This window comes from Giraffa tippelskirchi, chromosome 3, assembly GCF_054371585.1.
Source record: "Giraffa tippelskirchi isolate mGirTip1 chromosome 3, T2T-mGirTip1v1.2.pri, whole genome shotgun sequence".
Classification (NCBI taxonomy): Eukaryota; Metazoa; Chordata; class Mammalia; order Artiodactyla; family Giraffidae; genus Giraffa; species Giraffa tippelskirchi.
In genome coordinates, this window is record NC_137277.1 from 15,917,970 (window position 1) to 15,944,733 (window position 26,764).

Consider the following 26,764-nt stretch of genomic DNA (forward strand, 5'->3'; position numbering starts at 1 on the left):
ATGCAGTCAAGACTGAGAACCTTCCCAAGAAGAACCTAACGAAAAACAAGCCCCTTCCACAGATACCCAGACCGCCCGCGTGCCTGCCAAGCAGTACGAGGACAGTGCGGGGGGTAGGGGGCGGGGGGTAGGGGGTGGGGGGCCCCGAGACAGCCCATGCGCATGCGCCTAGGGGCTAGGGCGGCGGGCCAGGCTGAAGGCGCAGGCGCGTGCTGCAGCCACTGGGGGCGGTTCCCAAATCGCACGCAGCCCGACGTGAAGCCACAAAGCGCGGGGGCGGGGCACGATGATGGCATCGCGTAAGAGGACGGTGTGAGAACCCGGATCCTGTGGTGACCCAGTGGCCTAATGGATAAGGCATCAGCCTCCGGAGCTGGGGATTGTGGGTTCGAGTCCCATCTGGGTCGTGCCGAGGTTAGTTTTGGTGGAGAGAAAAGCGATGATGGGCACTAAAATACATTTTGAAGTGTGATTTCTCTTTCTCTCCTGCGATCGCCAGGGCTGTTGTATTTACAAAATCGGAAATGCATTCTCTGCTGCAGTGCAGTTGAGACCTTGCAAGAGGAAACTAAAATGTGACCCAAAAGCGGAGCATTTACTCTTGCCTAGTTTATATTTATCTTTAAAAGAAAAAAGCCTTAGGAAACATCAAATGCTAGCTGGATAGATAGCATCATCTCTTTTTCTGTCTTTTCAAAATGCATTTCATCATGGGCAGCCACACATGGAAAACTCCCTCCCCATCCTTATCCCAAGGGGTGTGTGAGCAGATCCAATTGTGCTGGCTGCAAACATTTATTTCCAGAACTAAGGAGAATTTATAAGAAACTGTGTTAAAACATAATAAATATAATTTATGGTTTGTGTCCTTAAAGTACAATGAACAACAAACTGTAGTTGAAACGTAAGGTTCGTGTGTGTGTGTGTGTATTTGATTTGCAAATTAGTGTAATAAAAGAAATGCAATCAGAGTTTAAGCTTTCCAGACTGGTTCAGCTGACAAGCTTGAAAAGTTCAAACTCTTCTTGTAAAACTTGTACAAGAGGAATATCACAGAGTTAAGTCCTACTTTTGAAAAAACAAATGCTAAATTCCATGTGGGGATCCTGGGTTTGAGCCTGAAACAGATAAAGGACGGTAGAGGAAAAAGCAGTGGAGTCTGAGTACATTCTGCAATTTAGCTACCCACAGTTATCAGTTCAGTTCAGTCGCTCAGTCATGTCCGACTCTTTTCGACCCCATGGACTGCCGCACACCAGGCTTCCCTGTCCATCACCAACTCCTGGAGCTTGCCCAAACTCACGTCCATTGAGACAGTGATGCCATCCAACCATCATCCTCTGTCGTCCCCTTCTCCTCCTGCCTTCAGTCTTGCCCAGCATCAGGGTCTTTTCTAATGAGTCAGTTCTTCTCATCAGGTGGCCAAAGTATTGGAGCTCCAGCTTCAGCATCAGTCCTTCCAATGAATATTCAGGACTGATTTCCTTTAGGATGGACTGGTTGGATCTTCTTGCAGTCCAAGGGACTCTCAAGAATCTTCTCCAACACCACAGTTCAAAAGCATCAATTCTTCGGTGCTCAGCTTTCTTTATAGTCCAACTCTCACATCCACACGTGACTACTGGAAAACCATAGCTTTGACTAGATGGACCTTTGTTGGCAAAGTAATGTCTCTGCTTTTTAATGTGCTGTCTAGGTTTGTCATAGCTTTTCTTCCAAGGAGCAAGTGTCTTAATTTCATGGCTGTAGTCACCGTCTGCAGTGATTTATACCAATGTTGGTTTCTTAATTGTGACAAAGGTACATGGTAATGTAAGATGGTAACGTTAGGGGAAACTGAGTGAAGGGTATATGGGAACCCTCTTTGCAACCTTTATGAAATCATTAACATTAAATCTGAAATTATTCCAAAATTAAACATTTATTAAAGAAAAAACCCTACACAATCAATGGGAAAATTTAGCTGATACCTTTACCCCACCCCCACCCGCCGCCCCTTTTAAGATTAGGAAGATAGTGCTAAATTTAAAAGCCAGAACAGACTAACAAATGAATAAGCCCAGGGCATGACTTCCAGCTCCATTCCTGGTGCCTCAGAGTTGGTGGCCACATTAGGTCCTTGCTACAGTAAGTGCTCAAAAAATTGGAATTGCCTTGTCTCCCACTTTCCACCTGCGGGCAGCATCTGGGGACAACAAACAGTGACACCATCTCCCTGGTCCCAAGGCAAGACTGCTGTCATACACAATCCTCAGCCTCAGGGCTGGGCAAGACAAACTCCTCACAGGTTCTCCACCCTTTGGGCTTCTGACTGGCCTGCTCAGGCCTCCAGTGAGCTCACCTGACTCTCCCACCTCCTCCAACCTCTCCTCTCATGCCCATGCCTTCTCTCTGGCAGGTGTTTTGTGACTCACTCACCATAGTTCATCCCAGCTGGAGTCAATGCCTACTGGAGACCCCAGATTCAAGTCATTCAATGCAAGTTCCACGTTTTTACCTTCCCTCACCTCCACCATCTCCCCCATTTCTTCCCTCTTCTGTCTCACATGGAGAGGATGTCCCTCCTCCAGTCCCAGGCCGTTCCCTCCCTCTGATTTTGCTTTGAACCCCTCTCTCCTCAGGAAGCTTGTCTGATACTTAGACTGAAAAAAACAAAGTGTTAGTGGGGTCCAACTCTTTGCGACCCCATGGACTATATAGCCTGCCAGGCTCCTCTGTCCATGGAATTCTCCAGGCCAGAATACTGGAGTGGATAGCCGTTCCCTTCTCCAGGGGATCTTCCCAACCCAGGTTCAATCCCTGGGTCTCCTGCATGACAAGCAGATTCTTTACCATCTGAACCACCACACTTAGTAAACATTTAAAAGGTGTAAGCCCATTAATCCCCCCTCACCTTGTCTATATCTTTGGTTTCCTTCTACTGGCTTTCCTTTGAGCCCCTGAACATTCTACAGTTTCTCTATTCCTTGAAAGCTCACCCTTGGTCCTGGGCCCCTGGCAGACAGGTGGCACCGTGGCACCTCCCTCCACACAGTCACGCTACCTCCCTCCATGCAGCCAAGCTGCCTCAGGGCAGTTCCTGCATACCCAGGGTTTCCTTCCTTCCATCTGCCATGTACTCCTCGCTCCCCTGTCGCCGGACACACTCCTCCTGGATACTGACCTCCGAATTGGCAAGTTTAAGAAATACCTTTCACTCCTCTTGCTTGACTCTGCCCTGAAGTTTGAAACTCCTGGCCAGTTCCTTCCTGAAACAAACCCTTTTTTCACAGGCTTCCAGAAAATCTCCTTTTTCTCAGTTCTCCAATCAGCTTCCCAGTCTCCTTTGCTATTTCCCTCTTGTTTCTAACAATGAAAACAAACCAGCCCAACCTGAGCAAAGCAAAAGAGAACTCATTGGAAAGCCATGGGGAAGGGGGGTGCTTACTAAATGGGCGTGGGAAAAACTGGAGGACCAGTTGTGGGGGCCAGCAAGAATCAAAGACACACCAAAGGCCCTCCCAAAAGAAGCTAGAAGCACAGTGTCTCTCAGAGCCAGCCACCTGTCAAGAGGCCACCACTACTGCCATCATTGCCACTTGCCATGCAGCTAGACTTGCAAAAATTGTCTCTGAGGGCTTTTATCATCCCAGGGTCACTTGCTCCAGAATCAAGCTTCCCCAGAAAAACTTACAATTGGCCCAACTTTCTCCTGTTGATTCATGGGACCACAGAGGAATCACCCTCCCACCAATTCTTCCCACTAGGGGAAGAGTAATTTCTTAAAAAGAGGCTCGCATGCTCACTAGCCACACAAAACACCAGCATCTTTCCTCAGCACAAACGTGGTACATTTTATTTTGAGTATTCCATATTAGTTGTTCCATCGTCACTGTTGATTTTAGGTGATGAAGACTGTTGGGTTTTTTTTTTTCCTCTCATTGAATTTGTTTTTTTTTTTTTTTTAATGTATTTTTATTTGTTTATTCAAACTCTTAGTTTTGGCATGTGGGATCTAGTTCCCTGACCAGGGATTGAACCCAGGCCCCCTGCTTTGGGAGCTCGGAATCTTAGCCACTGGACCGGCAGAGAAGTCCCTTGGATTTGGTTTTAATGAGTCTCAAAATTCTCTGGCAGATTTTTGGTCCAGTTGTTGCCATTTAAAAGATTTTAAGAACTAGTAACTTAAAACTGCCACACACACACATACCCAAAAATAAATGGTCCACGAAACACTCTCCTTTCCATCTGAAAGTTTTACAACGCATTGTTATCATCAACCAGTCTCATACTATCAAACTTAAATGGCCAACTGAGACAATTCTGAGATGATTTTTCTATCACTGACTAAGACTAGGGTGGCAGGTATTGGAGCTGATACTCACCTAGCCTTCTGAGGTTTCTTGGTAGACATGGTGACCTTGCCATCTTACAGTGCACAGGACAGCCCCATAACAAAGAAGGAGCTGGCCCCTCATCTAGGAATTGCCTTAGAGGCTTAACAAACAGGGATGGTATGACTATATTATTGATATACCTCATGAAAAACATATTAGGGCCTTTCTAATTGTCCCCATTTTTATCATTTTTTCTTTGTCCCCAAGCAATATCAGGGGCAAGGGCCTCCCAGGTGGCTCAATGGTAAAGAACCTATCTGCCAATGCAGTAGACACAAAAGATGTGGGTTTGATCCCTGGGTCAGGAAGATTCCCTGGAGTAGGAAATGGCAACCCACTCCAATATTCTTGCCTGGAAAACTCTATGGACAGAGGAGCCTGGTGGGCTGCAGTCCATGGGGTCCCAAAGAGTTGGACACAGCTGAGCATTCATGCACACAATCTCGGGCAAAGTGAGGCGTGGGTCAAGGAGTAAATATTAGTATTATATCCGGCCAAATTTTCAAAACTCATATAAGAATGTCAGAAAGTACACCAGAATTAATATTAAAATACAATCCAATAATATTAACATTCAGAATTGTCATATTTTAAAATTTTACCAGATTACAGTACAATTGCCACTTTTCTCCACTCCTCTCAGAAATCCTACAAAAGCACAAGGGGGATGAGAAGCAGAACCACAAACACCTCCATCAGTGAAACCAGGAGGCATCGCAACTCCTCAAATAAAAGGAGAAAAGTTCCTCAAATAAAAGCATGAGGAACCAAGACTGATAGATGCCAATTAGAAGAGGATGCCCATGGCCGCAGATCTTAGGAAAGGCCAGCAGAGGGCGCTTCTTCAAGGGGAGGGTCGCATCCTGAGAGGCAAAACAATAATCTCTTGTTTGCAGTGAGTCTGGGATGTGCGGACAGCAGCCGGTCCTCACAGGGACAGACACGTGTTCTGGGTCTGGATTTGCCTTCCTTGCCTGCAGGGCTTCTGCTTGCTAGCACTACCATTCCTGGACTTAGACATTGCCAGAATGCGCCGGTCCAGGAACTAAGGAGAGGAGGTTAGGGGTGGCTTCTCCCACTATGACCCCTAATGATTCACTGGAAGATTTTTTTTTTGCTTTCCTCGCCAGAGGCTCAGTGGGTCCAGAGGTCCTAGTGACCAGTGGAGAGATGTTTAGGCCAGGAGATACTATCATGGCTCCATTCAACTGGAGATGAGGTTGCCCCTTGACCTTCTGGGACTCCCCAGGCTGCTGAATCAACAGGCGGAGAAGGGGTAGGGGGTGTCACTTTTATGAGCTGAATATTTATGTTACCCCAAAATCGACTGGTAAAAGTCACAGTGTTACCGTATGGGGAGGTGAGGCTTTCAGATGAGGTCATGAGGGTGGAGCCCCGTGATGGATTAGTGTCCTTACAGAAGGAGAAGTGTCTGGCGCCCTTTCCCTGTCTCTGTCTCTCTGTTGCGCTCTCTCTCTCTCTCTCTCTCTCTCTCTCTCTCTCTCGTGAGAATACAGCAAGAAGGCAGCCATCTGTGAGCCAGAAAGAGAGTTCTCACCAGAACCCAGCCATACTGACACCCTGATCTCAGAGTTCCAGCCCCAGAACTGTGAGAAACAAATGTCTGTTGTGTAAGCCACTCAGACTGTGGTACTTGCTTACAGCAGCCCCAGCTCTGACAGCCCCATGAATGATGTGATTACCAAGGAGAAAATGGCTCTGCTACGTAGTGGAGGAAAGAGGAATCCAAGGATTCATGGGAGGTACATCTTGGTGTGCCCTGGTCCCAAAGACTCAGTTAGTGGGAAAGTACAGCCATCCAATAACGACAAGGCTGCCAAGAACTCAAATCCTACAGGAATAAAGTTTTGAGTCTCCCTACCAAGCATTGAGCCCTGCCCAACTGAAGGTAGGAGAAACACAGAATAAATGATGGAAGAAGGCAGTTATGATGATCAACTTAGACCTCATGGTCATTTGCAGAGGAGGCCTCTAACAGCTACATTTATGTTAATTGTATTTTTTTCCCTTCTTTTTAATTTCTACTTGATATAAAGCAGACTGATAGTAGCTAATGGTTTTGGTATCCATTGATTACTAGCTGTATAACCCCGGGCAAGTTACTTAACTTTTCTCTTATCCCTAATCTGGGATAATAAAAGTAAAAGCTCATATGTTTATACAAAGACTTATCTAAAATATTTTATACAAAAATTTAATACTTGGAACAGTGTTCAGTAGGTGCAAGCTATTATTAACAATAGATTTTGTTTTACATTTCATTATAACATTAGACTAGGCAACTTCCACATTAAAAAAGGAAAAATCCCCCAACTTTATTATCATTCATTTCAGAGATCATTTAGTGAACTACAAGTGCATATTTTATGGAATGTAGGAAAACTTGGAATTATAATTTTTTAAACTCCTCAACATTAATTGATGATATCTTTTTACAGTGGTAGCTAGTACAGTCATAGCAGGAAAAACATTCAGGAGAACGGTAGAGACCTCTAGTTCAGCATAAAGATTATCTCTGGGAAGGAAAAGAAATTGGATTTGGGAGGAGCCTAAGGGGCCTTCAACCCTGTATTACTTATCTATTACTGCAAAATGAATTACCCCAGAATTTAGCAGCTTAAAACAATAAACACTTATTATTCATACTTTCTCTGCCCCAGGAATCTGGGAATGGTTTACCAGATGGTTCAGGTCTCTCAGGAGGAGACCAGTCAAGCTCTGGGCTGGGGCTGCAGTCTTATCTGGAGGCTCAACTGGGAGAGGATCTGCCTTCAAATTCACTTACCAGCTGTTGGCAGACCTCAGCTTCTCACTGGCTGTTGGCTGAAGACTTCAGTTGCTTCCTTACCACGGGCCTCTATGGACTGCCTGATGTCCTCTCATCACAGCAGCTGGCTTCCTTCAAGGGGAAATGATCTAAAAGAAAGGGTGAGATTTTGAGAGTGAAGGAGGGGCATGCTAAGAAGAAATAAAATTATGTAATGAAAACAGAAAGAGATGAGAGTTCAGTCTTTTTGTAACCTAGACTTGCAAGTGTTTATTATCACTTTTTCCATGTGCTATGGGTCACTTCCACCGGTCCTGTCACATCTACAGGGGATGTGTCGTGCAAGGGGACAACATAAGGTATGAATACGAAGAAGTAGGGATCACTAGAGGCCAGTCATCCAGGAGACTGGCTACCACCAACTCTATCTATAGTTTTTAGGCATTAAAAAAGAAGCAAATTTGGAAAATTATTAAGGTTTGATAAAACTGGGCCATGCTTATGCAAATATTCATTATATTCTTCTCAGTAGCATTCTTTTGGACTCCCCTGGTGGCACAGAGGATGGGAACCTGCCTGCCAATGCAGGGAACACAGGTTCTATCGATGGTCCAAAAGGATTCCACAGGCCGCCTGTGGAGCAACTAACCCTGAGGACTACAACCACAGAGCCCCTACTCTAGTGTCCACGAGCCACAGCTACTGAGCCTGTGAGCTGCAACTACTGAAGCCCACCTGCCTACAGCCTGTGCTCCCCAGTAAGTGAAGCTGCTGCAACGAGAAGCCCGCACCCTGGCATCGAGTAGCACCCGCTTGTCACAACTAGAGAAAGACTGTGTAAAGCAATGAAGACCCAGTGTAGCCAAAAACAAATAAATACATTAAAATTATATACATATAAAAAGAATGTAACTCATTTATTTTTTAAAAATAGCTTTCTTTTTTGTTTCTTTCTTTTTTTGGCCGTGCTGCATGGCTTGCAGGATCCTAGTTCCTTAACCAGGGATTGAACCTGGGCCCTGGCAGTGAAAGTGCTGGAGTCCGTGGACCACCAGGGAACTCCTTCTATTGAATTCCCCCTTAAAAATGCTCAGAGGAAGATATACCTCAAATAATGATGACAAAGAATCCCAAAGACAATTTCAAGGAACAGACATTTTCAAAAAAGTCAAGGAAGAAATTGTTCTTGTGAATCAGGAAATTATAAGCAGGGCGTAGACAGATGAAAGAACAACAGGGTGAACAACAGAAAAAGAACTAACTAGGGGACTTCCCTGGCAGTCCAGTATTTAAGACTCTGTGCTTCCACAGCAGGAGGCATGGGTTCGATCCCTGGCCAGGGAACTAAGAAACCATACATGCGAGGAACAGCCAAACACATAGTTGATGTTACTGAAAATGAAATCAGAATGAAAAGGAAAAAGATAAAGAGATAAAAATGATGGGTGAGAAGATAAAATACATGGAAGACACGATCAGATCAGTAGTATTAAGAAAGTAATTTAAAAAAAGGGATATTTGTCAGATTTCCAAGGTGAAATGGTGTGGACATCCCTGAAGTAAAATGAAATTTTATTCATTTGAAAGTGAAACACTTGAGGTGTTCCCTGAAAATGAGAACTACTTATAATGCAAAGATGATGACTATGATTGAGATTATTTAACAGCTTGTGAAGTTCTCATCAACGCAATATGAAAGTTTTACAAATATTTGAGAGGAAGAGGCAAAATACCACTATTTAAAAATTTTACAGTTTTCTTCTGAGAAAACCCAAGGGAATCTATGGCAAACAGTTTGAAATATTTTTGTATATACACAAATTGGGATATAAGCAATAAATATTGATATATACAAATCAGTACCCTTTTTATACACCCACCAAAACCAGTTTGAAAATATAAAGGAAAAAAGATCCTTTCCATATTACCCAGGAGATGGTTAGAGCTTAGGTGAAGAAAATGATAGTATTCTAACATAGTTGGAAAAGGTTCAAAGATGTAGAGATATTCAATTTTCAAGGCTGCAGAGATAATACATGACAGCTGCCAATTCCTTTACAAATCTATATATTTAGTGTAATTTTAATTTAATGCAAAGTCTGCTGGATTTTTTTTTTTTTGCCACACTGTGAGTCATGAAGAATCTTAGTTCCCAGATTTGGGATCAAACCCGTGACCTCTGCAATGGAAACATGGGGTCTTAATTGCTGGATTGCCAGAGAAATTCCAGGGTCATTTATTTTTTTCAATTTAACAGAATAACCTTGAAGTTCACTTGGAAAAAAGAAAAACTATAATAGTCAAATAATCTTTGAAAAGAGAGCTATATTATAAGATCATTATAACAATGTCCCATTGTGGGCACCAAAATAAACAGATGAAATAACAGAGAAAAAAGTCCAGAAAGAAACCTACATTTATTAGAAGTTGATGATCTCTATATGCTGCACTCAATATAACATCAAATTTGGAAAACTCAGCAGTGACCACAGGACTAGAAAGGGTCAGTTTTCATTCCAATCCCAAAGAAAGGCAATGCCAAAGAATGTTCAAACTACCACACAATTGCACTCATCTCACATGCTAGCAAAGTAATGCTCGAAATTCTCCAAGCCAGGCTTCAACAGTATGTGAACTGTGAAATTCCAGATGTTCAAGCTGGGTTTAGAAAAGGCAGAGGAACCAGAGATCAAATTGTCAGCATCCGTTGATTCATCAAAAAAACAAGAGAGTTCCAGAAAAACATCCACTTCTTCTTTATTGACTATGTCAAAGCCTTTGACTGTGGGTCACAACAAACTGGGGAAAATTCTTCAAGAGATGGGAATACCAGACCACCTGACCTGCCTCATGAGAAATCTGTATTCAGGTCAAGAAGCAACGGTTAGAACCAGACATGGAACAATGGACTGGTTTCAAGTTGGGAAAGGAGTATTGTCAAAGCTGTACATTGTCACCCTGTTTGTTTAACTTCTATGCAGAGTACATTATGCAAAATGCCAGGCTGGATGAAGCACAAGCTGGAATCAAGATTGCCAGGAGAAATATCAATAATCTCAGATACACAGATGACACCACCCCTAAAGCAAAAAGCGAAGAAGAACTAAAAGGCCTCTTGATAAAAGTGAAAGAGGACAGTGAAAAAGCTGGCTTAAAATTCAACATTCAGAAAACCAGGAATGTGGCTTCTGGTCCCATCACTTCATGGCAAATAGATGAGGAAACAATGGAAACAATGACAGGCTTTATTTTCTTAGGCTCCAAAATCACTGCAGATGGGAACTGCAGCCATGAAATTAAAAGACTGTTGTTCCTTGGAAGAAAAGCTATGACCAACCTAGACAACATATTAAAAAGCAGAGACATTACTTTGCTGACAAAGGTCCATCTAAAAAAGATCTTCATCACCCAGATAATCACGATGGTGTGATCACTCACCTAGAGCCAGACATCCTGGAATGTGAAGTCAAGTGGGCCTTAGGAAGCATCACTATGCACAAAGCTAGTGGAGGTGATGGAATTCCAGTTGAGCTATTTCAAATCCTAAAAGATGATGCTGTGAAAGTGCTGCACTCAATATGCCAGCAAATTTGGAAAACTCAGCAGTGACCACAGGACTGGAAAAGGTCAGTTTTCATTCCAATTCCAAAGAAAGGCAATGCCAAAGAATGCTCAAACTACCGCACAATTGCCCTCATCTCACATGCTAGTAAAGTAATGCTCAGAACTCTCCAAGCCAGGCTTCAACAGTTTGTGAACCATGAACTTGCAGATGTTCAAGCTGGATTTAGAAAAGGCAGAGGAACCAGAGGTCAAATTGCCAACATCTACTGGATCATTGAAAAAGCAAGAGAGTTCCAGAAGAAACATCTATTTCTGCTTTATTGACAATGCCAAAGCCTTTGACTGTGTGGATCACCACAAACTGTGGAAAATTCTTCAAGAGATGGGAATACCAGACCACCTGACCCGCCTCTTGAGAAATCTGTATGCAGGTCAGGAAGCAACAGTTAGAACTGAACATGGAACAACAGACTGGTTTTAGATTGGGAAAGGAATACATCAAGGCTGTATATTGTCACCCTGCTTATTTAACTTATATGCAGAGCACATCATGAGAAATGCTGGACTGGATGAAGCACAAGCTGGAATCAAGATTGTTGGGAGAAATATCAATAACCTCAGATATTCAGATGACACCATCCTTATGGCAGAAAGTGAAGAAGAACTAAAGAACCTCTTGATGAAAGTGAAAGAGGAGAGTGAAAAAGTTGACTTAGAGCTCAACATTCAGAAAACTAAGATCATGACATCCAGTCCCATCACTTCATGGGAAATAGATGGGGAAACAGTGGAAACAGTGACAGACTTTATTTTCTTGGGCTCCAAAATCACTGCAGCCATGAAATTAAAAGACGCTTATTCCTTGGAAGGAAAGCTGTGACCAACCTAGACAGCATATTAAAAAGCAGAGACATTACTTTGCCAACAAAGGTCCGTCTCGTCAAAGCTATGGTTTTTCCAGTAGTCATGTGTTGATGTGAGAGTTGGACTATAAAGAAAGCTGAGCGCCGAAGAATTGATGTTTTTGAACTGTGGTGTTGGAGAAGACTCTTGAGAGTCCCTTGGACTGCAAGGAGATCCAATCATCCATCCTAAAGGAGATCAGTCCTGAATATTCACTGGAAGGACTGATATTGAAGCTGAAACTCCAATACTTTGGCCACCTGATGTGAAGAGCTGACTCATTTGAAAAGACCCTGATGCTGGGAAGATTGAAGGTGGGAGGAGAAGGGGACGACAGAGGATGAGATGGTTGGATGGCATCACTGACTCATTGGACATGAGTTTGGGGAGGGCTGGCATGCTGCAGTTCATAGGGTCGCAAAGAGTTGGACACGACTGAGCTACTGAACTGAACTGAACTGAAGTAAAATATGTATATAATTTTGATTTAAAGAAAGTGTTTCTTAGCAAGATGCAAAAGACACCAGGGAAATTTAAACAAAAGATTGACAGATTTTACTACAGAAAATGTTAAAGTACTATGGTCAAAAAAATCACTAAAAAGCTTAAAATAAAACAAAATTGTGTGAGGAGATATTTGCAATATATATAATGAACAAAGGGTTAAAATTCTGAGGCTATGAACAGTGCTTTAAATCATAAATGAAAGTCTGATCATTCTAACGCATAGACAAAGAATATGAGCAGGTCATTAACAAAAGAAATCCAAATGGCCAATAAATCTATGAAAAAATGTGCAATATCACTAACCCAAAAAATGTAATTTTTTTTAAAAAAGGAAATCTTAACAAACTCTTAAGAACAGCAAAGATATCAAATAATGATGATTTGGAAAAAAAATAATGATAACTTGATTGGATTTCTCCAATGTGGAGAAATATCATTTCACACCTACACTGTGAATGGTCAGTGTAAATTGATACATATCTGGGGAATAATTCACCAATATGTAGCAAAAATATTGAAATTATCATATTTTTTGACTCAGCAACGTAATAATCTAGGAATTCAGTCATTAAAAATGATCATGGAGGAACATCCCTGGCCATCCAATAAATAAGACTCTGAGCTTCCAATTCAGGAGGTTCAGGTTTGATCCTTGGTTGGGGAACAAGATCCCACATGTCTTGGGACATGGCTAAGGAAAAATAAAATAAATGATCATGGAATCTTATATTTATTGAAATAAAAAGACTTTACCATATCATTAGAATTTTTTAAATGATGTGATAAAATATATACATACCATGATCCCATTTTTATATAAAGAAATATTTACATGTACACATATGTGTAGGAAAAACATTTGGAAATTGACCCATCAAAATATTTATAGTAAAAAATATACATTTATATTAGTTTTTTCTAGGCAACAGGACTATAGTTGAATTTTTCTTTTTTTATCTGTAATACCTAGTTATTCTGCTATGAATATGTACTAATCATATATAATAACCTCAGATATGCAGATGCCACCACCACTGAAGAGAAGAGGAACTAAAGAGCCTCTTGATGAACGTGAAAGAGGAGAGTGGAAAAGCTGGCTTAAAACTCAACGTGCACAAAACGAAGATCATCGCATCTGGTCCCATCACTTCATGGCAAATAGATGGGGAAATAATGGAAACAGTGACAGGCTTTATTTTCTTGGGCTCCAAAATCACTGCAGATGGTGACTACAGCCATGAAATTAAAAGACACTTGCTCCTTGGAAGAAAAGCTATGACCAACCTAGACAACATATTAAAAAGCAGAGACATTACTTTGCCAACAAAGCTATGGTTTTTCCAGTAGTCCTGTATGAATGTGAGAGCTGGACCATAAAGAAAGCTAAGCGTTGAAGAATTGATGCCTTTTAACTGCGGTGCTAGAGAAGACTCTTGAGAGTCCCTTGGACTGCAAGGAGATCAAATCAGTTAATTCTAAAGGAAATCAACTGAATATTCATTGCAAGGACTGACGCTGAAACTGAAGCTCCAATATTTTGGCCACCTGATGCAAAGAGCTGACTCATTGGAAAAGACTCTGATTCTGGGAAACATTGAAGGCAGGAGGAGATGGGAACGACAGAGGATGAGGTGGTTGGATGGCATCATCGACTCGATGGACATGAGTTTGAGCAAGCTCTGGGAGACGGTGAAGGACAGGGAAGCCTGGTGTGCTGCAGTCCACGGGATTGCAAAGAGTCAGACATGACTGAGTGACTGAACAATAATAATATACATTTTATAGACTTTTATAAAGGGATGGAAGGCATAATAAAAATATAACCAATAGATTCTACTATACAAACAGTAATGTTTGCCATTTAAGATATGAAAAATTAATAGATAAGACTTCAACAGCAAGGAACTCATCCCCCCACCTACTCAGATATTCTTTCTAGTCACTACCTTTCCCCAGGATAACCACAGCCTGACTTTTAACTCCATAGATCAATTTTGTCTGTTTGTGAGTGTATAGAAATTAAATGAAATTACACCACAAAGAGGTTTTTTTTTTTGGCCATGCCTCTTGGCATGTAGCATCTTAGTTCCCCAATCAGAGATGAAACCCAAGCTCCCTGCACTGGAAGCGTGGAGTCCCCACCACTGGGCCACCAGGGAAGTCCTTAGCATATAGGCGTTTGTGTCAGGCTTCTTTTACTTGATATCACGTTTATGAGAGTCATCTATATTTTGTTTTGTAATTGTAGCTCATTTATTTTCATTGTTGTCTAGCACTGAATATGGTTCACAATTCTGTCTCCAAGAGACATCTGGCAATGTCTGGAGACAGTTTAGGTTGTCACAACTGGAGCTGGGGGTCACTACTGGTATTCAGTAGATAAAGCCAGATATATTGGCAAAGAATGCACCATAAAGAATTATCTTGCTCAATATGTCAAAAGTGGCAGGTGGAGAAATGCTGCTCAATAGTATTTCAGTATGTCTCAATACATTCATTCCTTTGTTAATGGGGACAGGGAACGTTTTACAACAGCAAAAATTGAAAACAGCCTAAAATGTACAAGTGATGATTTGTGTAAGTGAGAACATATTGTGCACTTAGGCGATTTCAAATCTACAAAGTGTGTAATATATTTTAATTTGTAAAAAAAACAATCTGGCTATGCTGTGCATGGGGGATCTTAGTACCCCAACCTGGAATCAAACCCACAGCCTCTGTCTTAGAAGGGCCAGTCTTAACCACTGGACCACCAGGGAAGTCCTAATAATATTTTAATTTTCATTGAATAAAAGCTAAATACAAAGTTGTATACACAACAGGTGAAGTAGGAATGTGCCCTTGTCATGGTGTCATGTGAACAACACAGGATCCAAAATAGCGTTGGTCCACTGAAGGCATCTGTGGGAAAATGGTATCTGAGAAAGAGCCTGGAAGGAAAAACATGGGATTATTGCAGTGGTTGTTGAGGGTGATGGTGGTAGTTCTTGTGTCTATTCTTAATTTTGCAAATTTTTCATTGCAATAATGGAGAGTGATAGGAAAACAAAATAAAGATTTAAAAGCAGCTACTTAGGGAATTCCCTGGTGGTCCAGTGGATAGGACCGGGCGCTTTCACTGCCATAACCCAGGTTCTATCCCCGGTCAGGAAACTAAGACCTCACGTGCACATTGCAGCCAAAAACTAAAACTAAATACATAAAGCAGCTAGTTACCATTGTCTGTGGAATGTCTGTCTATAGTCATCAAGATTCTCAGCAACTTTCCCCATCAGGGCTCCCTCCTAAGAAGCTGCCATGCTTTCTGGGCCTGGGCAGACTAACACACTCTGTTATACCCCCATGCGTTTGCATGTGCTGTTGTCTCAGCCTGCAATGCCTGCCCTCCTGGGTCTATCTGGTGAAAAGTGTTAGGTGCTCAGTCATGTCTCTTTTTGACCTCATGGCTCCTTTGTCCATGGGATTCTCCAGGAAAGAATACCGGAGTGGGTTGCCATTCCCTTCTCCAGGGGATCTTCCCAACCCAGGGATTGAACCCAGGTCTCCTGCATGGCAGGCAGATTCTGAGCCACCAGGGAAGCCCTTACCAAATAGGAACCAAAGCAATAGTACTATATTCTTTTTGAAAAATGATGATGATGGGTATTTCTGGCTTCTAAAATGCCTGGCACATGGTGGTTTTTTTTTTCTTGGCCATACTGTAAGGGTTCTTAGTTCCCCAACCAGGGATTGAACCTGGGCCCCAGCATGAAAGCACCGAGTCCTAACCAATGGATCACCAGGGAAGTCCTGTGGCACACAGTGTTTGAAAATCGAGTGGTGGGCTGCAATTCAGTTCTGACAGAAGCCACCCAGAGTTAGTGCAGACCTCATCAGTTAAAGGGCAGACAATCCAAAACAAGACTGCCCTAATTTAGACAGCTGGGTACAAACCTAGGGGGTTCCCATGATTCCTGTCAGATTTGACAGTTCTCTACAATAACTCAGGAAAGTGCTTAACTTATGATCAAAGTTTCATTACAGAGGATACAAATCAGTACCAATCAAATGAAGAGACACATAGGGCAAGATCTAGGAGGGTCCCAGATGCATAGCTTTGGGGTTGCCTCTCCATGGAGCAGACTGTGCCGCTCTCCTAGCACATCAGTGTGGTCATTGACTAGGAAGCCCCACTGAGTTGTCACTGCATTCAGCAGGCATGATGGATTAAAACACTGACCATCCGATTGAACCCAATCTCCAGCCTCTGCTCCCTGGTGGTGAGGCTGGCTCAAAGTCCCAACCCTCTAATTGCATGGTTGATGTTTCTGATGGCCAGATTCCAGCCCTAAGTTATCAAGGGGCCCTCCAAGAGTCAACTCATTAGCATAAACTCAGGTGTGATCCAGAAAGCTCATGAATAATTAAGATGTTTCCTTCACTTGGGAAATTAGAAGAGTTAGAAGCTCCGTACCAGGCACCCAGCACAAATTCTTTATTATTCAACACACAGTAGATGGTCAACAAATATTTGCAAAGGAGAAAGATACACTCAAAATGCTAGAAATTGGCAGGGGAGAGGAAGGCAGTTAGGGTTTTAGATTCTTTCATCTGACACATGGAAGATGGACATAGAGAGATGGACATTAAACTCTGTGAGAAACCAATACTTTTAAACATTCCAATCATACAACGAACTCCTTGTACCCTGGTTTATATTACTAACCACCCTGATGATAATTGGGCTTCCCAGGTGACTTGTTTATAGAAAGAGAATGCTAGCCAGGCTAACACGAGACTGCAGCAGGTCTGCCTGAGTCGATCTTTTGTAAATTAATAAAGTGGCATTCTGGCTTACATAGTTCAGTCTCTTTGAGTTATTTGTGCTTTCCACCATGAATATGGCTTCTGCGCCTGCAAGTGGTGTGCTGCCCAAGACCCAATCTTGAACCCTGGCAAGTTCTTCCAGGCTGGTGCCACCCCAGGAGCCTCTAGGAGACTTCTGGTCAGCTCTCTGCCTCTACATTTCAGGGTGTGGGCTTCAGGGCATTCACAACATTCCTGAAACAGAAGAGTTTCGGGAACACCCCAAATTGGATCTGGGTGACTTGAACATAATCTCAGGCAACTATGTCTGAGATGAGGTTGTAACTGAGAAAGCTTAAGCCTAATTAATTTTATTCCACTTAACTTAAAGAAAGAGTATGTGAAAGAAAGGAATCTAATGACATCTGTAAATTATAACCCCCAGGAACTACCCTGGTGGTCCAGTGGCTAAGACTCCAAGCTCCCAATGTGGGGGACTCGGGTTCAATCCCTGGTTGGGAACTAGAGCCCATATGCTGCAACTAAACATCACACATGCAACTGAAAGATTCCAGATGCCACAGTGAAGAGTGAAGATCCTGCACGCTACAACTAAGACCTGGTGCAGCTACCCCTTCCCCCGCCACCACCAAAAAAAAAAAAAATTGTAAACCAAAAGCACAAAGTTCACCGTGTTTTTTTTTGATCTTGGCCAGAATCTGGAGACACTGACTCTGATGTACATAAGCCTTGTAGTGATTGAAGAGATACACTCTTTTGGAGGAAACAGAGAATTTGCTCCTCTACAACTTGAATGAGGAAAGATTAGCCCATCTTCAACTGCAATTTGATTTAGTTCTCAACAGGGAACCTTCTGATTAATAATTAGACCTCTGACTCACCTTTGCTATATCTTCCCTATTACAAAATAATAAGTGATATTCTGGTTTATACATCTGCTTTTTATGAGTTTGGTTAACATGAGTTGGTTCCACAAATCTGATCTATTGACAAAAGTGAGTTTCAAACTGAGGAAATTTGAGGACCAGACTGCAGATATAGTGACCCCTCCAACATATTGTCAGCCTGTGACCAGACAGCCAACTCCTTCCTACAGCTCATTTATCTCCTCTCCCCCTCAATCCACACACACCTAATCTAGGAACCTGTTCTACAGTATCCCTGAATCATGTTCTCTTTGGACATTCCCGGTGGCCAGGACCTCATTGGTACAACCCTCCAAAGCAGCCCTTTTTTGGAGATCTAAGTTGTTAGAATATCCTTTCTTAAACCGAAATTAAACCTGTCACTTCATAACTTCTACCTACTAGTTCTTTCCCAAAATATAACAAATGTTTTTGTGTGCCTACCCTGCCTATCCTCAGTTCTTCCCAAAGAACTTGACCATGATGGAGTCCAGCCCTCTTAGCACTCTACTGTTTTCCTTCTAGCTGTCCAGTGTCTTTCTTGAAAACATGATTTCCACCCTGCCCTGCACCAGTGAATCTGACAGATTCATTAGCACTATTATTTTTGAGACATATTAATGCAGCAAAACTTTTTAAGCAGCTGCATCTCACTGTTGGCTCATGTGCTTCAGATAAAAATGCCTTCATCTCAATGCACTTCCCCTTCCTCTTGGATGTGAATCTGTTGAAATGAGATACACATCAGGAAAGTTGTGGGTTTACTACGGTGAGCTTACTTCCCTCTTTGGTGAATGCTGTTTCAGTTCAATCTGAGGAATAGGGTTCTTAGCTCAGGATGAATTTACAGAGACATTCAAGAATTCAGACCCAATGGGACTTCCCTGGTGGTCCAATGGCTAGGACTCCGAGCTTCCAATACAGGGGGCTCAGGTTCCATCCCTGGTTGGGGAACTAGATCCCACATGCCTCAACTAAAAGAGAAATCGTCACAACGAAGATCAAAAGATCCTGTATGCTGCAACTATGATTCAGTGTAGCTAAATAAATATTAAAAAAAAAAAAATTCAGACCCAAGTAGTGAATGAGGTTTTCTTAGAAAGAAAAAGACACAAAACCCACCTTTCTTGAGGAAGTGAGCCATCATCAGAGAGCTAGGGAGGATTTTTCATGGTCCCTGGTGGCTGAGAGGTAAAGAATCCACCTGCAATGCAGGAGACATGGATTCGAGATGCAGGTTCATCCCCGGGTTGGGAACACACCCTGGAGAAGGAAACGGCAATCCATTCCAGTATTCTTGCCTGGGAAATCCCATGGACACAGGAGCCTGGTGGTCTATTTAGTCCATGGGGTTGCAAGAGTCAGGTATGACTTAGTGACTACACCACCACCACCATCCTCTAGCACCTGGTGGCTAAAAGACTTGATGAATCTAGCCAACTAGACACCAATTTCAATTAGGGGAAGGAGGAGAGAGAGAGAGAGAAGAAAGGCTATTAATATTTTATGAGGGTGTTTGGGCCTTTCTGATTCTAGAATATAAATATTACATATATAAGTGTAATCAAACCCAGGATGTAGTGACTTAGTTCATCTCAGAATCCATGACACATTCTGGGATGAATTTTCTGTCATCTGGAATCTCCTCCCTTCCACAAGCCCAAACTGTCTTAGGCTCTAATTTGCCTATTTATTGTTGGCTTAATCTAGAAAATTCTCCTTATCACTCATTCTCCCACACCCAGTCCCTCGGCCCCTCAACACCCATCTCTCCACTTGCCACCCCACACGCTCCTCCGCCCAGTTCCAGCCCGCAAGCCCACACGGGTTTAAAGTGTCGGATTTGATGTTCTCATTGCCCGCAGATCGCAGGACAGACGTTCCCAGGGACAACTTTGAGAGGCCACGTGCTCTTCCCCCTTAGGAGGTGGGAGAAATCCTTGCAGCTCGGTTTTGTTCCAATGGTCTGTTCAGTGAGTGATTCGCGTTTCCCCAAAGGCTGCCCCTCATTAGCATGAACGGGGGTGGGGGTGTGGAGAAGGGGTGGGGGGAGAGAAAGAGCAAAAGCCCAGGCTCAGTTTTAGAGCCTGGGAACCGTGTCTACAAACATGACAGCTAGAGCTTTCTGGCTCCTCTGTTTGATCGTTGGATCTTCTCCCGAAGCCCCAGTGGCGGAGAGAAAAGGTAAGATCGATAAAACGCTGAGCCCTGGGAGAGGGGCTGGAATCCGGGGGCGAGGTGCGGAGAGGGCGCGAGGAAGGGAGGGACGAGAAAGGGGTCAGGGCTGACCAGAGAGGAGACTCCAGGTCCGTGTTCGTGTTTGAAAGGAGCAAAATGTGTCCCCAAGATTGTGTGTGTCTTGGCAGCGTTTTCGGAATGAAGCCAGTTGTTCAGCTACTGAAACGATCTCGAGCGAGCCTGGCAGGCTGGAGAAAACTTTGCATGTTAAGTAGTTGCTCCATCACAGAGGAGGGAAAGTGTCAAAAGGGGCCGTGGCGCGCCTTTCGGAAGCCTTGCGGGCTGGGCTCGCGGGACGCGGCGGGCGGCGGGCGCCCCAGGAGCTCGGGGTCCGCCCTGCGCCCGGGTCCGCGTCCCGCCGGCGATCTCAGGCGCTGGGTGCTCCCCGCCGCGGCTGGGGGCGGAGGGAGCCGAAATCAGACCTCTCTTCCCTCTGCCTGCAGCCCCAACCAATTGCCTTGGGACACCTGAGTCTTTAAAACACACAAAACATATACACACAGTTTCATGCATGAGATGGAAATTACTGAGAGAATGAAGAAACAAGAGGTTCTCTGCGGAGAGGTGTTTTTGTTTGGCTTTTATTTAGATGTTCTGTTCGACTCACTATCTCCAGGAAAAATAGCTTCCGCACCTCGCAGGGAAATTTACTTTGGGTTATTTTTCCACATGGAAATTGAATGACTTCAGTGGCATTTAACCCAAATATCAGACAATCTTTCCCATGACAACAGATGGTGATATCAATGGGGAAGCAGTTGTGAGGTCAACAGTTGACAGTCAGGAATTGGATATCCACCAGAACTTTATTCAGCTGTGCATGGGCAACGTTGAACATAATGAGTCAGAATCAACCTCTCTACAAAAACATGAACTATAACCAGCGATTATTGCTGGCTGAAAGCTGATTTTAAAGGAGATTGTCAATTTGGCAAGATAAATCACTTTAAATGAAGATTGTCAATTTGGCAAGATACATCACTTTAAATGAAGTGTTGCAAGAACTGCAAAGGGGCAGACCAAGCATTTCGATGCCAGAGGAGAGAAATACTGAAAACCAGCCGTTAAAACAATAGAAAAAATAAAGACGGGCTCGTGCCCGTCTGGAGGGCACTGGGACCCAGGCAAAAGGGGGAGGTGATATTGTGTAACTGGGCATGGAAAGTTGCCCAGCTTCTAAGCTGGCTGAAGTTTGCTCACCAACCTGCCTGCAGAGCTGGGGAAAAATCACTAATTTCAAAAATTTGTTTTCATGCCATGCCATTTAGGAGCTTTTTCTCTACCACGGAAATGATGGGGGGGGGGGAAGGGGTGCATGTAGGGGATGTGTGTGCTTTCATAGTTAACTAGGGGCTTCTGCCTCCCAGCCACGCTTTAAACATCTTTCTAAGCTGTGGTTTACTAATAAGCGGTGTCCAAGAAGCCAGATAAAAATCCACTCACAAATGCTCGATTCTGCGGAGACCAAGATGACAGTGTAAACAAGGATGGGAAAACCAAATAGTTCTGTTGTCAGGGGCGCTTAAACAATTAGGAGAACCTGTAATATGAGACCTTTCCCCCTGGGGTTTGCTCTCCGTACTTTCTCAACAAACTGTACATAGCAGAAAGGCGGATGTTTATATATATATTAAAGAAAGGGCAAGAAGAGTTTGCTATTTAACCAGAGCTGTCAGTTGTGCTTAGTCCTAGAACAAATAGGTTGTTGTAATTTTAAAAGCTATTGATTTAGACAAGGTCCTTAACAAAATGAAATCTTCCCATGTGGTGACAAAAACGTTCTTAGTTGTCTTCTTTCTCACAGGGCGAGACCCTCATCTCGGTCTTCCTGTGAGGCCTAGGAAACCCGTGCTCATCAGAAGCTGGGGCGTCTTTCCTCTCCTAACCCGGGGAGCGCCTTCCTCTCCCCCCTCCCGTTCTCTTCGCTTCATTTCCAGGTCCTTTCTTGCAGGTGTATGGCTCTGTTAACATTGTCCCCCATCTCCTCTCTCCTCCACCCCCCGTCATCTCCTCCCCTCCGCAGCCTCATCTCTGCCGGCCTTTCCTCCTCCCTCAGTCTCCCCGGCCTCCCCTCCTCTCGCCTCTCTCCCTTCTTCTCGGCCTCGCCCCTTCCCCCTCCCCTCCCCTCCCCTCCCCTCTCAATCTCCCCTTTCCTCCACTCCTCTCAACCAGCCCCCTCCCCTGCCCTCTCCTCTCAGCCTCTCCGGCCTCTCCTCCTCTAATGGCCTCCCCGGCCTCTCCTCTTCTCTCCCTACAGCCTCGCCGCCCCACAGCCGGAAGCCTGACCCGGGCGGAAGCCCGAGTGCGGAGATGCCTGGGCCCCGGGCGCAGCCGGTCCCCGAGACCCCGCGGCGGCCGCGCGCGGCCGAAGCCGCTCCCCGTGCCTGGTCAGACCTGAGGCGCCGGAAGCCCCCGCCGCCCGCGGAGAACCGGGCGGGCTTCCGGGAGGCCGCGCGTGCACCCGCCGGCCCGCCGAGCCCGCGCCTGGCGCAGGCCGAGAACCGCGCGTCACCGCGCCGCCAGCCGGCGCTGGGGGATTCCCCGCGGCGGGCGCGCGCCCGGGCCCCGCGCCTCCCGGCCGTGCGGCCATCCGCGCGCGCCGCCGAGATCCCCGCCGGCCCCGCCCACCCCAACCGGCCGCGCGCCGCCGCGCCGCCCCCGGAATCCGCGCCCGCGCCGCACCTCGGCGCGCTGCAGGGGGAGGACGCCGAGCCCGGCGCCGAGCCCTGTGCGCGCGCCTGCAGGGCGGACTTGGACGAGCGCGAGTCCTACTGCGCCAGCGAGTTCGGTGAGTCCCTCCCGCAGCTCCTCCCGGGCCCGGGCGACCGAGCCCAGGCCGCAGGGCGAGCCTTTCCGAGCCGAGAGCGCCGGGCTGTGCCCTGGAGCCCCTAAACCAAACCCTAGAAAAACCCACCCACTCAGTCTTGCAAGCCCCAGAGCCGTGTGGACCATTTTGTGATTTTTAACAAACGCACTGGGGGGAGAAAAGAGGATGTGAGCGCTATACATTTCTCCAAACTCTTTGTTTTTTGAAAGCAGCATTGAACGGAATCGTGCATGATGTAGACGTCCTCGGCACAGGGATCCGGCTGGTGACTCTCCTGGTGGACCGAGACGGGCTGTACAAGATGAACCGCCTGTACATCACTCCGGACGGGTTTTTCTTCCGAGTCCACATACTAGCCCTAGACTCCTCTAGTTGCAATAAGCCATGTCCAGAATTTAAGCCAGGTATTGAAACTGACAGAAGGGACCATTTTGAATATGCACTTTATGCCACATTGTAACTTGTATATGCCACAGCTCGGTCCCTATCGGTCACCTCAGTACCATTTTTTTTTTGGGGGGGGTAGGGTATTCTAAAATGAATAAAATTAAGACAAGTATCACTTCGGCCACTCTGTGATTTAAATTCCATCAGCGAACACCGCCTCCCGGCTCCTCTGGTTAAGGATGGGAACTGCGCGCATTGACACAAAGCAAGTCACTATTTGTTGACAAGTGGAGTGAATGACCAAATACAGTTGCCAGAAGGGATGCCTAAGGGGCTGTTAGTAAACTGAGTTTATAGTCGTCTTTGCGGGGGCGGGGGGCGAGTAATGCCCATTCCTACGTCTTTCTAGAAATGTGCTCTGTAAAATCCTGCTGGTACTGTTGTGATTAGAACCTTTCTTCCTAGGGTTGGCTATTAACAGCCTGAGTTGCTTGTAAAGGTCACTCAGCTGTTTCCACCTGTTTGAGGTCTGAATGTCTGAGATTCAGCAAGTGCAGCAAGATGGTAGATTCAAGCTATAGGCATGTCTTAAAGGTGTTAGGTTTTCTTATTGTTACATGGCACTCGAAAGATAACTATCCCTTTATATTTTGGCTTTTTTTTTTTTCCCTTCAGGCAGCAGGTATATTGTGATGGGCCACATCTACCATAAGAGAAGGCAGCTTCCTACAGCTCTGCTTCAGGTCCTGAGAGGGCGCCTTCGCCCAGGAGATGGACTACTCAGGAGCAGCAGCAGCTACGTGAAAAGATTTAACCGAAAAAGGGATGGGCAAGTGCAAGGGGCAATTCACGCCCAGTGCATCTGAAACAGACCAGCTGGGCATTTCTGGATCTGAAACTTAAATTCTGCAATGAGACAGGAAAGGCCTTATCATCATATAATGGGATTTTCCTTTAGAAAGGGCACATAGCCCCTTTAGGAACTATTTGAAAGTCCCAACTCTCATCTTGAAGTCACTGTCTTATTTACAAAAGGCTGCTTCTTCTTTTTTTTTACAAAAGGCTTCTTAAATGGTTATGCTTCTGAACTCCATGGCGGGGTTATTCAGCTGGTGTGCCAGTTCTTAACACAAGCTCAGCTAACTGACCTGTCCAGTTAACAGATCACTGCTTCATGTTGTTTATTTTTAATTATTTTAATTTAAATACATTCTTCAGTAGAAATAGTTCACAAAAACATTTGCTTGATCTTAAATATACAATTCCAAGTAGTTTATATAATGTATCAAACCAGATTTTAAACTAAAACCATCACATTTTAAATTCTGTACATAACAGTAAGTGCACTAGTCAGACGTATGAAGTGTCATTTAGATCACATTTAGATCAAACACTAAAGTTGGAGCCTAAGACAAGTATTGAAGTTTTCCACTTAAGAGTACCGAAGGTCTTATTTCAAGCAAACAGGTGTTCCTGATGTACCAAAATACAAGATACAGTTTATTTTCACGCCTCCCTAGTTCTAAAATCCTGTTTTGTGCCATATTGGCAGCTATCCCAATGCCAAACATATTCTGGGTGTATCTGATGTCATTTTTCTATTAAGACCAAGTATCATGTTTGTGTTTGTAAAGCAGTAAATCTTGCTGTGAAATCAGATCTTGGATGCACCTGGTTTTTTTAGCCTCACTGAGCCCCAGAAGGTTTGGGAAAAAAGCATTTCTCAAACTCACTCCCCAAAGCCTGGAGCATGTGAATCTTAAACGTTTTCCAGCTAGCTTGAAAAATATTTAATCACGAACCAAATTATTGATTTTATATCTGAGCCCACAAAGACATTAATAGTGTTTTTTTTTTCCCCCAGAAGACCAAGCTGTGCTTTAGTTAATTTGAAACACTGTGAATAGAGACACTGATAATTCTTGGTTGAAGATGACTTCCTAAAGAAAAATAAAGAACTGCACTGAAGAGAAAAACAGCACATTTGGTCTCAAAGGAGATGCACTGGAGTTCAAGCTGTGTCAGTCTGTAATGGCCTCAAAGCATCATCATATACACACAGGATGTCATGACAGCACAGTGACTTCACAGCCTAAAACATATCTGCCTGTGATAAGATACTGTTACCTTATTTGTCCCAAAGGATGCAAAAAGTTGAGAGGCTCTGACTGTTCTATGGTAAAGCATTAACTGAAGGATTTTTAGAGAGTTTGCTGAGAATGAGTTTTGCCCCAGCTTATTAAAAATTATCCTAGAATTGCCTCTTGGGAATCCACTGCATTATTAAATGAACCATTGACAAATTATAGAGTATGCAGTGAAGAGCTTCTGGATTAGTTTTCTTTAGGACAGAAATTAACTAAGAAGTAGCACTGGTCACAAAAACCAAAGCTAAGCTTGTAAATGTCAAATAGCTAAGTGGTGATCCTGAGTAACATGGTGGGCAAGATTACAATGTGACCAAATAAATGATGAGTTGGATGGTCAGATGTTAGAGTATAAAGGGAAGTGTTATAAATAGCTCTGGTTTAAAAGAGAGGGGGAGAAATCACTTTTATGTAAGACTGAGGGTTAGGGTTTGATTAGATAATAGTTTCTGAGAAGTTTTGAAATCACAAGTCACTTAGAGGTCACATGGTTAATGTGGCAAACACAAGCATGTCAACTTTTTAGAAACTGCCTTGTTAAAACTAAGGCCATCATTCAAGACCAAGTTTGCAATGAAAGACGAGTGAGGCTCAGGTGAGGTCGAAAAGTGGTATGTGTGGGGATGTATCGGATGGGAGGCAATGAAGAACAGACTGGTAATTCCAGGTTAGGCAAAAAAGTTTACAAAGAATCTCAGTATTAGTCAGTACTTTGGACACAATCTTTGAATTTTATGGAAAATTTTAACTTGCAAATTTACTGTAGTTCCGAATCCTTCTGTCCTGTTGATAAAGATTTTTCTTAGTACATGGGTTTGTGCTTCAGAGACTAAAGGATCTTGGGCACAATACTCTCTTGCCTTCAAGAGGAACTCAGTACATTCATCCTTTGATTAAGCTGTTGGAGCTCAAGCAGAAAAAAAGTTTTTCTTTTGATAGGGAAAGGTCCATAAAACATATACCTATGTTACTAGCTTTTAACTCTTCAAGACATCACTTGGCACTGTTTATGTTTTTCTTAAAATAATTTTTAAGTTTCATCAAACACAGGTATTTGCAAACACCTAGAAACTGACCTGGCCCTTCCCAGGTGGCTCAGTGGTAAAGAATCCACCTGCCAAGCAGACGTGGGTTCAATCCCTGGGTTGGGAAGATTCCCTGGAGAAGGAAATGGCAACCCCTCCTAGGATTCTTGCCTAAGATATCCCATGGACAGAGTAGCCTGGGCAGGCATGGGGTCCATGGGGTTGCAAAGAGGTGGACATGACTTAGCAACTCAACCACCACTACCAAAAACTGACCCCCTATCTACAACA

General features: G+C 44.1%; 1 protein-coding gene and 1 non-coding gene across 2 annotated transcripts; both read left to right on the plus strand.

Annotated features, from left to right (window-relative positions):
* The first annotated feature begins 334 nt into the window (after nucleotides 1-334).
* TRNAR-CCG (transfer RNA arginine (anticodon CCG)) lies at nucleotides 335-407 on the plus strand. The gene has a single exon. It is a non-coding gene; the product is annotated as a tRNA-Arg (tRNA).
* Nucleotides 408-19,706: 19,299 nt separating this feature from the next.
* Nucleotides 19,707-24,958, plus strand: C3H17orf58 (chromosome 3 C17orf58 homolog). Its single transcript, XM_081576851.1, has 4 exons — nucleotides 19,707-20,033; nucleotides 22,345-22,875; nucleotides 23,127-23,318; nucleotides 23,977-24,958. The coding sequence occupies exons 1-4, from the start codon at nucleotides 19,958-19,960 to the stop codon at nucleotides 24,165-24,167; spliced, it is 990 nt and encodes a 329-aa protein (XP_081432977.1). The 5' UTR covers nucleotides 19,707-19,957; the 3' UTR covers nucleotides 24,168-24,958.
* The last annotated feature ends 1,806 nt before the right edge of the window (nucleotides 24,959-26,764 follow it).